The sequence below is a fragment of the Nycticebus coucang genome, chromosome 6, assembly GCF_027406575.1.
Source record: "Nycticebus coucang isolate mNycCou1 chromosome 6, mNycCou1.pri, whole genome shotgun sequence".
NCBI lineage: Eukaryota > Metazoa > Chordata > Mammalia > Primates > Lorisidae > Nycticebus > Nycticebus coucang.
In genome coordinates this window covers 77,415,656-77,428,311 of record NC_069785.1, presented here as the reverse complement: position 1 = coordinate 77,428,311, position 12,656 = coordinate 77,415,656, and the positions used below count along the sequence as shown (strand labels likewise).

Sequence of the window (12,656 nt, the reverse complement as noted above, 5' to 3'; positions counted from 1 at the left end):
CGCCCTTTTTTTTTTTTTTTTGAGACAGAGTCTCACTCCATCACCCTCAGTAGAATGCTGTGGTGTCACACAGCTCACAGCAACCTCCAACTCCTGGGCTTAGGCGATTCTCTTGCCTCAGCCTCCTGAGTATCTGGGACTACAGGTGCCCACCACAATGCCAGCCTATTTTTTTGTGGCAATTTGGCCAGGGCCAGGTTTGAACCCGCCACTCCCGGTATATGGGGCCGGTTCCCTACCCACTGAGCCACATGTGCCGCCCATCTTTTTCTAACTTTATCATCTTGCTGAATTGGCTCTCACCATGGTTACATATGACCTACTTCCCAAATTCAGTGTCAGTGTCTTAATCCTAATCTTATTTGAATGCTCCCTGACTCTTGAAGTATTCTCTTCTCTTAGTTCTCTATTACCTCCTTGGGTTTTCTTTTTGTTGTTGTTGTTGTTGTTTGAGACAGAGCCTCAAGCTGTCGCCCTGGGTAGAGTGCTATGGCATCACAGCTCAAAGCAACCTCTAACTCCTGGACTCAAGCGATTTTCTGGCCTCTGCCAGACTAAAGGAGCCTGTCACAACACCTGGCTATTTTTTGATTGCAGCCATCATTGTTTGGCGAGCCTGGGCTGGATTCGAACCCGCCAGCTCAGGTGTATGTGGCTGGCACCTTAGCTGCTTAAGCCACAGGCGCTGAGCTTACCTCCTTGGGTTCTCTTTGCATATATTCCACAAATTTCTTTATTCATTTATTTGGTCATTTTCTTGTACTCAGTTCTTTTCTTTTTTTTTTTTATTTTGCAGTTTTGGTGGGACTGGGTTTGAACCCGCCACCTCCAGCATATGGGGCCGGCGCCCTACCCCATTGAGCCACAGGTGCCGCCCTTGTACTCAGTTCTTAAGATTGAATTACTTAGGATTCTTTTCAGTTTACTTAGGTTCTTTTTCAGTTTCTTTTTTGTTTTTTCTGAGACAGTTTCACTATGTTGTGATTCTCTTGCTTCAGTCTCCCAAGTAGCCAGGACTACAATCACCTGCCACAATGCCCAGCTATTTTTTGTTGTTGTGGTAGTTGTCTTTGTTGTTTCGTGGGCCTGGGCTGGTTTGAACCCACTAGCCCTTGTGTATGTGACCGGCGCCCTACAGGCGCCAAGCCTCAATTTATATTTTCTAGGTGTCCCCAATTTTTTTGGCACCAGGGAGCAGTTTCATGGAAGACAATTTTCCATGGACCAGGTGGGGATCTGACAAAAGGAGGCAGAGCTCAGGCAGTGATGTGAGTAATGGGGAGCAGCTGTAAATACAGACGAAGCTTCCTTTGCTTATCCACTCTCAGTTCCTGCTGTGCATACCTGTTCCTAATAGGCCACGGACCAGTACTGGTTGGGGACCACAGATCACAGCTCTAGACAATCTCGTGTGTACTGTCTTACACATTAATGAGATCCAAAATCTTTATTTTCAATTTAGGCCCTTTGTTTGTGGTCCACGCATTTTAATTGTCTACTGGTCATTCCTAGTAGACGATTTTGTATTCCCATAAGAAATCCTTTTTTTCCTTTTTTTGTTTTAAGAGACAAGATCTTGCTCTGTTGCCCAGGCTGGAGTGCAGTGGTACAATTATGACTCACTGCAGTCTCAAATACCTGGGCTCAAGGTATCCTCCATCTTAGCTTACTGAGTAGCTGGGACTACAGATGTGTGCCATCATGCCTGGCTAATTCTTTTTTTTTTGAAATAGAGTCTCACTATGTCACCCTTGGTAGAGTGCCATGGCTTCACAGCTCATAGCAACCTCAAACTCTTGGGCTTAAGTGATTCTCTTGCCTCAGCCTCCCAAGTAGCTGGGACTATAGGTGTCCACCACAATGCCCGGCTATTTTTTTGTTGTTGTTGTAGTTGTTCTCGTTGGTTAGCAGGCCTGGGCCAGTCTTGAACCTGCCAGCCTCAGTGTATGTGGCCGGCACCCTACTCACTGAGCTATGGGTACTGAACCCGTGCCTGGCTAATTTTTTAGTGTTTTTTTTTTTTGTAGAGACAGAGTCTCACTTTATACCCCTCAGTAGAGTGCTGTGGCATCACACAGCTCACAGCATCCTCCAACTCCTGGGCTTAGGCAATTCTCTTGCCTCAGCCTCCCAAGTAGCTGGGACTACAGGCACTCACCACAACAACCAGCAATTTTTTTGTTGCAGTTTGGCTGGGCCTGGGTTTGAACCCACCACCCTCCATATATGGGTCTGGCGCCCTACCCACTGAGCCACAGGCGCCGCCTGTAGTTTCGTTTTTTTTTTTTTTTTTTTTTGAGACAGAGTCTCACTTTATTGCCCTCAGTAGAGTGCTGTGCTATCACAGCTCACAGCAACCTCCAGCTCTTGGGCTTAGGTGATTCTCTGGGCCTCAGCCTCCCAAGTAGCTGTGAGTAGCTACTGAGCACAGGCACCATCCATCCTGGCTAATTTTTAAAAAAAATTTCTGTAGGCCAGGCACAATAGCTTACTCCTGTAATCCTAGCACTCTGGGTGGCCAAGGTGGGTGGATTGCTTGAGCTCTGGAGTTTGAGACCTTGTCTCTAAAAACTTACTGAGGGTGACAAAATGAGACTCTGTCTCAAAAAAATTTTTTTTCTTGGGGCCAGGCATGGTGGCTCTATGCCTGTAATCTTAGCACTCTGAGATGCTGAGGCAGGTAGTTTGCTTGAGCTTAGTAGTTTAAGACCAGCCTGAGCAAGAGTGAGACCCCATCTCTACTAAAAATAGAAAAACTAGCTGGGCCTGGTGGTATATACCTGTAGTCCAAAGTACCCGGGAGGATTGAGGCAAGAGGATTGCTTGAACCCAGAGGTGTGAGCTATGATGATGCCATGGCACTCTACCCGGGGTGACAGAGTGAGACTCTGTCTTTTTTTTTTTTTCTTTTGTAGAGACAGAGTCTCACTTTATGGCCCTCGGTAGAGTGCCATGGCATCACACAGCTCACAGCAACCTCCAACTCCTGGGCCTAAGCGATTCTCTTGCCTCAGCTTCCCGAGTAGCTGGGACTACAGGCGCCTGCCACAACACCCGGCTATTTTTTGGTTGCAGTTCAGCCCGGGCTGGGTTTGAACCCGCCACCCTCGGTATATGGGGCCGGCGCCTTACTGACTGAGCCACAGGCGCCGCCCCTTTTTTTTTCTTTTTTTGAGACGAGAGTCTCGCTGAGTTACAAGCTATTGTTAACTTCTGGCCTCAAGGGATCCTCCTGCCTTGATCCCCGACCCCCCAAAGTGCTGGGATTATAGGTATGAGCCACTTTGTCCACCTGCCCACAAGATACGTTAAATTCAAGATTTTTAGAGCTGCTCTCATTCTATTTACCTGCAGATTTCTTTCTACAAAGATCTCCCCATTATTGGTGACTAATACACCTTTCCTCTAAGACTAGAATTATAGGAGTCATAATGAACTTTAATCTTTGTGTTCATTTAGTTGCCAAATCCTGTGGATTCTAAATATCTCTTGGTCTTTTCATTATCACTTGCCCAGTTCAGCCTCTCTTATTTCTTACTTGGGGTGTTCCTGTCTCCTAGTTTTCTCCACTTTTCTTATAGTCACCAGAAAATCTATTGATATCATGATCTGGCTCCTGGTTACCTCTGCAGCTTTACTTCCTGATGGCTCTCCATAAGCACCCTGCCCTTTAGTAGCATAATGTTTGCAGTTCCTCACATGGGCCATGTTTTCCACATTATCTCAGTCTGAACCTTTGCCTGAGATGCCTTTCTCTGTACTGTCCTCTGCTTGGCCAACTCTTACCCCTCTGTCCCTGGCCAGACTGAGCTTAAATATTGCATCCATCTCTACCAAACTAAAACGTGAGCTTCCTGGTCCCCTGTGTACACTCTGTCATTGCATTTAAGTCTTTCATTTGATTGTGTGCTTTTCCACTGATCAGACTATGAATTCTTTTTGGGTCCCTACCGGTTTTCTTTTCTATACCCCCTATTCTAGCACAGGGCTTACTACATGGTAAGTATTATTAAGTAAGTGTTATATATATGCCTGTTGAATGAGCAAGTGAGTGAAAAAATGAAAAACAAAAGCCATTAAATGTTCTGGAAATTGTAAGAAGATAACATATCCCATAAGCTATCTTAAATTCAAGATATCTTTGTTTTGTTAACAATAGTATCTTTTTAAAGGCATTGTGTCAGTTGGATGTTGGCAGCTGAGCCGAGTCTTTAAGCGTACAGCCACCTATTCTAGTTTTTGCCTCTGATATTCAAAAGCAATCCTACAAAGGGGTAGCTGTTTTCCTATTGATCTAATTTTCATTTACTATTACTGTTTCTGTTACTATTATAATTTTGAGATGTGGACTCATTTATGTATTTCAGGGCAGGTGACATTACAGAATTAAAAATTTTGGAGATACCAGGTCCTGGAGATAACCAACATTTTGGAGACCTTCATCAGACAGAATTAGGCTCTTCTGGCATTGGATACCAAATGAGTATCAATCAGAATGGTACAAGCAAGTTGGTCAAGAAGCCAGCCTCTTCCAGCAGTGCCCCTCAGAGCATTCCTAAGAGGACAGATGTGAAAAGCCAAGATGTTGCCATTTCCCCCCAACAGCAACAGTGCTCAAAGAGCTACGTGGACAGGCACATGGACTCCTTGAATCAGTCCAAAGGTTTCCGCCGTCGACACAACTCCTGTAAGTAGGGTCAAGGTGATATTTCTTCTTAACCTTATGTTTTAGGGTTATAAATGCTTGTCTACTACTGCTCATTAACAAGTACTTTATTACTCTAATAAAAAAGGATGCTGACAGAGCTTCACAAAAATGAAGCATGGTTCTCTTATTCCTGGGCTAGTCCCTCAAGATGTTAAGGAAAAGGAAAGAAGCTGTTAGAGATGTACATATGCTTCCTGCCTTCTCCCACCACTTCACATGCTTCAGGACAAGTCTGTACATAGTTTGTTGAAACTAATAGTGATGTTTTAAATCCAGTCACTGATGGTGGTAGTGATGTCTGTGTTGGACCCTCACTTTGGCTGTTCCAGGGGATTCCTGCATAACTTTTCTTCTGAGGATTCTACTCCCATCTTCAGAAGAGAGGAGGAGACTGGCCTAGACATCTATAATCTTTCATTTTCTGACAGACCAACAATTTAAAATTTGTTGTAATTACTGTCCTTACTGGCACATCAAGGAGAGCGTGCACTGGTGTGTGTTACTGCCCAGTTTTTTATGGAACTAATATTATTGAATGCCATTGGTTGATTATAGACCATGGCTAACCTGTTATGCACTTTAACGTTTTCACTAGAATAATGTTACAGCAAATTGTAACAGATACTAGAAAATCTGTTGTATTCCTTAAATGAATGTAAATGTTCTCTTAAAAAGTTGCTTCTAGATGATAAACTATTGACAAAAGTTTTTACTTAGATGGTTTTGTACTTCAAGAAAATGGCAGAATATATTAAGAATTTTAAGTGAGTATTAAGTCATATGCAGTCCCCAATACCACCCTACTGCCCAGCAGGAAAGCAGGTAAAGCTTCATCTATAGTCACAGCTGCTCTCCATTGTATGCATCACCGCCTGAGCTCTGCCTCCTGTCAAATCCACTTCCCAACTTGTCCATGGAAAAACTGATTTCCATGAAATTGGCCTCGGTGGCAAAAAGACTGGGGACTGCTGAGTTAGAGTAGTGGTATGGTATTACTTTCTAAAAGTCAGATTTTTAAAGTGAATTAAGTCTCTCTAGAACCATATTCAAGGAGTTTATTACCAAAAAATTCCAGATATTTCTTGCTGTCGTTACATCTCAAACCGTGGTCCCAGTGACATTGGTAGTGAGGTTTCGGTGTGCTGTTTATAACATCTGTGTTAGGTGCTGACATTTTAAGTTTTGGAAATACCTGATTCAAATGAATAAAACAATTGAAATAAAAGTTTTTTTAGAAAACTGTATTTCAAGACCTGTTTTTTTTTTTTTCTTTTTTTGAGACAGCGTCTCAACATGTTGCCCTTGATAGAGTGCTCACAGCAACTTCAAACTCTTGGGCATAAGCAGTTCTCTTGCCTCAGCCTCCCAAGTAGCTGGGACTACAGGTGCCCGCCATAACACCTGGCTATTTTTTGGTTGTAGTTGTTGTCGTTGTTGTTTGATAGGCCTGGACTGAGTTCGAACCTGCCAGCTCCCAGGTATGAGGTTGGCACCCTAGGTGCCAAGCCTCAAGACCATTTCTTTCAGTGCATGAGAAGCCACCATCAGAATTGACAATAACTGAAAACTTGAGACTGAAATTCACTTGTTACTTCTTTTGTATCTGTAGAAAAACTATAGAATGCCTGGATAAAAAATGATTCTTTCTGCTTATGCTTTAGCCGCCTCTGTTTTGCTTTATTCTCTCCTGAAAAAAAATTAGTTTTCTTTGCCAGGAATCAACTCGTTGTTAAAAGTTCAAATATTTAAGCAGTTTATAATCTTCTATGCATTTGGAGATGACCCTTATTACTAATTTATATATTTTTTCCTATATATTTTTCACCTATTATTAACATCTTGTATTGTCATAGTAGATTGGTTACAGTTAATGAACCAACACTTAATACATTGTTATAAAATAATGTTCTCTTCTCCCAGCCTGAGCAAAATAGTGAGACCCCCATCTCTACCAAAAAAGAAAAAATTAACCGTATGGTGGCACACACCTATAGCCCCGGATACTTGGGAGGCTGAGGCAGGAGGATCAGTTGGCTCCAGGAGTTGAAGGTTGTTGTGAGCTATGATGACACCACTGCACTCTAGCCTGGGTTTGTTTGTTTAGTCAGTTGTTTATTTATATCATTGTGGACTCATGCTATTTATTTTATACTTTGGCTTATAATTCAGTATTATTTTGGTACTCAAATTTTTTCAGCTTTGGTCTTTCATTGGGAGCTCTTTTGTTTGGTGCTCCCTCCCTTCCCCCATGTTTTCTTTTTGTTTATTTGTTTGTTTGTAGTCAGGGTCTTGCTGCTTTGTCGCCCCCTGGAATGCAGTGGTTATTTAGGTATCCTACCCAATTCATAGACTTGTTTCATATATTTATAATTCAGTTAGATTATTTTGTCAACATTTTGTATCCATCCTGAGATCCTCTTACCTCTTAAATGATTTCTTAAAATTTGCATACATTAAGGCTCACTCTTTATGCTGTTAAATTCAGTGGGTTTTGGCATATACATAGTGTTATGTGCCTTGTGTTATAGTATTATACAGAATGCTTTCACTGTCCTAAACAATTTTCTGTGCTTTACCTGTTTAGCTCTCCCCACCTTCTCTCTCTGCTTCTTCTTGGCAGCTACTGATCTGTTTATTAATACCATCTCTATAGTTTTGCCTTTTCCTAAATGTCACATAATTAAAATCATCATATGCTATGTAGCCTTTTCAGACTGACTTCTTTTACTTAGAAGTATACATTTAAGTTTTTTTTTGAGGTTTTTTTTTGTAGAGACAGAGTCTCACTTTACTGCCTTCAGTAGAGTGCCATGATGTCACAGGACTCACAGCAACCTCTAGCTTTTGGGCTTCAGCGATTCTCCTGCCTCAGCCTCCCGAGCAGCTGGGAGTACAGGCGCCCGCCACAACGCCCGGCTATTTTTTGGTTGCAGTTCAGCCGGGGCTGGGTTTGAACCCACCACCCTCGGTATATGGGGCCGGCGCCCTACTCACTGAGCTACAGGCGCCACCCATTTTTTTTTTTCTTTTTTTTTTTTGTAGAGACAGAGTCTCACTGTACCGCCCTCGGTAGAGTGCCGTGGCGTCACACGGCTCACAGCAACCTCTAACTCTTGGGCTTACGTGATTCTCTTGCCTCAGCCTCCCGAGCAGCTGGGACTACAGGCGCCCGCCACAACGCCTGGCTATTTTTGTTGTTGTTGTTGCAGTTTGGCTGGGGCTGGGTTTGAACCCGCCACCCTCGGCATATGGGGCCGGCGCCCTACTCACTGAGCCACAGGTGCCGCCCTTTTTTGAGGTTTTTTAAAAATTATTTTTTATTAAATCATAACTTTGTACATTGATGCATTTAAGGGGTTCAGGGTACTGCTTTAATATTAAAATTTAAGATTGATGCATGTAAGGAAGTGCCTATAGCTCAGTTGGCAAGGTGCCGGCCACATACACCAGGGCTGGCAGGCTCGAATGCAGCCCGGGCCTGCTAAACAACAAGGACAACTGTAACAAAAAACTAGCCGGGTGTTGTGGCAGATGCCTGTAGTCCCAGCTACTTGGGAGGCTGAGGCAAGAGAATCGCTTAAGCCTAAGAGTTTGAGGTTTTGCTGTGAGCTGTTGATGCCACGGCACCAAGGGCGACAGCTTGAGACTGTGTCTAAAAAAAAAAAAAAAAATTGATTTGATTCATGTCTTTTATGGCTTCATATCTCATTTCTTTTTATTGTTGGATAATATTCCATTATATGGATGTATCAGTTTTTTTATTCATAGATTACAGGATATCTTAATTGCTTCCAGCTTTTGGTGATTATGAATAAAGAGCTGCTATAAACATTTGTGTACAGGTTTTTGTGTGGACATAGTTTTCATATCAGTTGTATAAATGCCAAGGAGAGCAGTTGCTGGGTTTGTTTGTTTCTGGTTTTTCCCCCCACTAACCAATGATAGCAACTCTTTTGAAAAAGGGCAGTTAACTTCAAAATGAGTAGCTTATTTGACCTTTAGCAGGTCACTCTGATACATTAAAAAGTGGGGTCATTCTCATTGTGAATAATATACCCTACATGATACTTATTCTGCCTTTGCTATTTGGTCAATTTCCTTTTCCTAGATTCCTTTTTTTTTTTTTTTTTTCCCTTTTTAGAGACAGAGTTTCACTTTATCACACTTGGTAGAGTGCTGTGGTGTCTTAGGTCACAGCAACCTCAAATTCCTGGGTTCAAGTGATTCTCTTGCTTCAGTCTCCCAAGTAGCTGGGACTACAGGTGCCTACCACAATGCCTGGCAATTTTTTTTTTGTGTGTGTGGTTTTTTTTTTGGCCAGGGCTGGGTTTGAACCCGCCACCTCCGGTATATGGGACCGGCACCCTACTCCTTGAGCCACAGGCGCTGCTCATGGCTATTTTTTTTTTAATTTGTTTTTTATTTTTTTAGAGATGGGGTCTCATTCTTGTTCAGACTGGTCTCTAACTTATGAGCTGAGGCAGTCCACCGCCTTGGCCTTCCAGAGATTTTTTGTTTTTTTTTGTGGAGACAGAATCTCACTCGGTTGCCCTGGGTAGAATGCCATGGAATTATCAAAGCTCACAGCAACCTCAGACTGTTGAGTTTGAGTAATCCTCTCACCTCAGCCTCCCAAGTAGCGGGGACTACAGGTGTACACCACTGTGCCAGGCTAGTTTTTCTCTTTTTAGTAGAGACAGGGTCTCACTCTTGCTCAAGCTGGTCTCAAACTCCTGAATTCAAGCAATCTCCCTGCCTTAGACTCCCAGAGTGCTAGTGTTACAGACGCGAGCCACTGTGCCCAGCTATAGATTGTTAACTGTACATAAATAAGGCAAAGAGATCACAGGTAGTAAAAAGTTATTCGCTTTTAGGAAACTTCTGTTTTAGGGAACTTCTGACTCCGGGTTAGTGTGGAAAATGTCTGTGTTCTGGGAATTTGATGATGAGATGTGGCTCAGAACTGGTTTCTGGTAGACAATAGAATTACGTTTCTTTATCTGCTTATCAATTCCTATGAGTAGAATGGTCTCCCCTAGAATTTCCTCTGATAAGATTGGTAGAGTATAGAAACTATAGAAATAAGATCTTGATGTCTGGCTTTTAAGTGAGGAGTTGAGGGATTTGTTTGTTCTAGTTACTTAATCCAACATTGATGAGAGATTTAGCAGAAGCAAATTTTAATCTATTCGCATGGCTTGGAGGTTGGCATGAGTTTAAAGAATAGTATCTATTACCATTTAGTATATTCTTCTAGTAGATGAATGGAATGTCAGTCCCAGGGAGCAGAGGGAAACCCACTCCCTCATTTCTCTCAACCTCTAGAAACAGGGAAATAAGGTTATCCTTAATAAGCGTATTAAGGATACTGGTCTTTGTGTGGGGACAATTCTAAAGAGGAGCTAAAAATGGTGACCATGAGGGACAGATGAAAACTATCCCTCTGTGAAATCTCAGTCTGTAAACTTAAGTAGTCACTGATTACATGCAGTTGAATAAAAATTTAATGTTGAGGCTTGGCACCCATAGCTCAGTTGTTAGGGCACTGGCCACATACACCAGGGCTGGTAGACTTGAACCTGGCCTAGGCCTGCTAAACAACAATGACAACTACAACAAAAAAAAAAATAGCTGGGTGTTGTGGCAGGTGCCTCTAGTCCCAGCTACTTGGGAGGTTGAGGCAAGAGAATTTCTTAAGCCCAAGAGTTTGAGGTTGCTGTGAGCTGTGACACCATGGCACTCTACCAAGGGCAACATAGTGAGACTCTGTCTCAAAAAAAAAAAAAAAATTAATGTTGGGGTGGCGCCTGTGGCTCAAAGGAGTAGGGCACCAGCCCCATATGCCAGAGGTGGCAGTTTAAACCCAGTCCCGGCCAAAAAAACTGCAAAAAAAAATTAATGTTGAATTAAAGCTCTTTAGCCTGTAGAACATGAAAGTAGATAGCTCATTCCATATATAGGCAGTGGTGGTTCCATAAGCATGACATTGCCTCTACTTGGCACTGATTTCCCTTATTTCCCTGTTTCTAGAGGTTGAGAGAAATGAGGGGGTGGGATTGCATTTTTTAGATTGAAAGATGTTGGATATTACCTTGTTACAGTATAGTTGGTCTTAAATAGTCTGTTGAGCGTAACAATGATTCTACCATCTGAGGTCAAAAGTTACCTTTTGCCAAGTTTTTGCGGTTCTACTCAGATCCTCTTGATTTCTTTCTTTTTTTTGTGTGTGGTTTTTGGCCGAGGCTGGGTTTGAACCCACCACCTCCAGCATATGGGACTGGCGCCCTATCCCTTTGAGCCACAGCTCCTTACATGTGCTTCATTTATCAAACAGATTTTAAAACCCAGGAGCTAGAATTTGGGAGTTAAGAAGAAGATCCTATGTATTTTTTTTTTAATATTTTGAAAATTATTATTTAAAAAACACAAAAACAAAGATTTTTTTTCACTTCAGTATGTGGTATGTTGTATTTTCCAGTTTGTTCAATAGTTTAAAGTTCAAGGATGTCTGTGCTTTCAATTGTACATGGGCCTGAAGCATTACCCCATATATATATATATATATATATATTTTTTTTTTTTTTTTTTTTTTGCAGTTTTTGTCCACGGCTGGGTTTGAACCGGCCACCTCCAGCATATGGGGCCAGCGCCCTATTCCTTTGAGCCACAGGCGCTGCCCTACCCCATATATTTTAAGGTACCTTCTCATGATGCTTGTTGAATCTGGCACTAAAACATTTGCCTTTTAACCTTCAGGTACCCTTTAGCATGTTAAGTACAGGACAAAGTTCCCCTTTACAGTCTATGTGTGTGTGACAAAAACCAATAAATAAGTGGCACTCAGAATTGCATAACAATGGGTTTATTACAAATTGTCCTGGCCAAAGGGCCTCTGTGCCAAAGGCTGGCAAAAAAATGGCACGGGAAGATAGCCAACCTCTAGTCTTAACACATGCTTGGCCCTTGTAATGGAAAGGTAAAGAAATCTGTGAAGAACTGTTTATCTTTTCCAAGGAAAGTGCTTTTCTCCCCTGGTGGCCAAAGACAAGTTTAATGTAGAGTCCAGGCCCTTTGGGCTGAGTAAGCCAAATATTGCAATAGCTTATTCACTCAGGACTTTCTAATATTTGTATTAAAGTAAGAGAAAGGGGAAAAATAAATACAACTGAGCACACCAGCCTGCCTTTCATTTATTTTATATTCTCTTGCTGACCTCTGGTGTCAGTATTTTGTCTTGGAAATGTTTTTCACTCTCTGCTTGCTTTCCTGACAAGTGTTTAGAATGTAGCTGGTCCTTAGTGTATGTTTCTCAAATGAATGAATAGAAGGTGCTACATTCAGAGGAGCACAAGAAAATACTTGAAATATTCTAAAAACATAGCTCTGGGTTTGTTCGCAAGTTATATTGTAGAGTCTTACAGCAGAGCCCAAAATGGTAATGACTGTTGCCCAACATCATTAGGGCAGATTTAAGGAAATCTCCCACTGTGGATCCTGTTAATCTTTACAGTGGGGCACTTTGTCAACATGCTAAGAAAGGGCGTTACAGCTTTTTTTCTTTTCTTTTTTACATTGCTTTTTATTAATTCTTCATTATCTGACCTGATATGATGTGGATATGGGATACCATTTACTAGCCATTAAAAAAAAAATCTGAGCGAAAAGTTTTGTTTTCACACTGTATCCTCTCCCCCCCAAATACAAGTTGAATATCTCTTATTCAAAATGGTTGGGACCAGAGTATTTCAATTTTGGAATATTTGCAGAATACATACTGGTTTGGACATCCCTAATCTGAAAATCTGAAATCTAGAATACTCCAATGAACATTGTTTTTTTTGAGCATCATGTCTGCACTCAAAATAGCTGTTAGTGCCAGGCACAGTAGCTCACAGCTATAATCACGGTACTTGAGAGGCTCAGGTAGATTGCCAGAGCTTACAGGTTC

General features: G+C 42.0%; 1 protein-coding gene across 5 annotated transcripts in view; it reads left to right on the top strand.

Annotated features, from left to right (window-relative positions):
• Positions 1–12,656, top strand: part of EDC3 (enhancer of mRNA decapping 3) — a 79,914-nt gene that overhangs the window by 18,342 nt on the left and 48,916 nt on the right. For all 5 annotated transcript variants that reach the window (XM_053593028.1, XM_053593031.1, XM_053593027.1 and 2 more), the window contains one exon: positions 4,368–4,687. In XM_053593028.1, the coding sequence (XP_053449003.1) occupies positions 4,368–4,687 (320 nt within the window). The remainder of the gene's footprint in view (positions 1–4,367; positions 4,688–12,656) is intronic.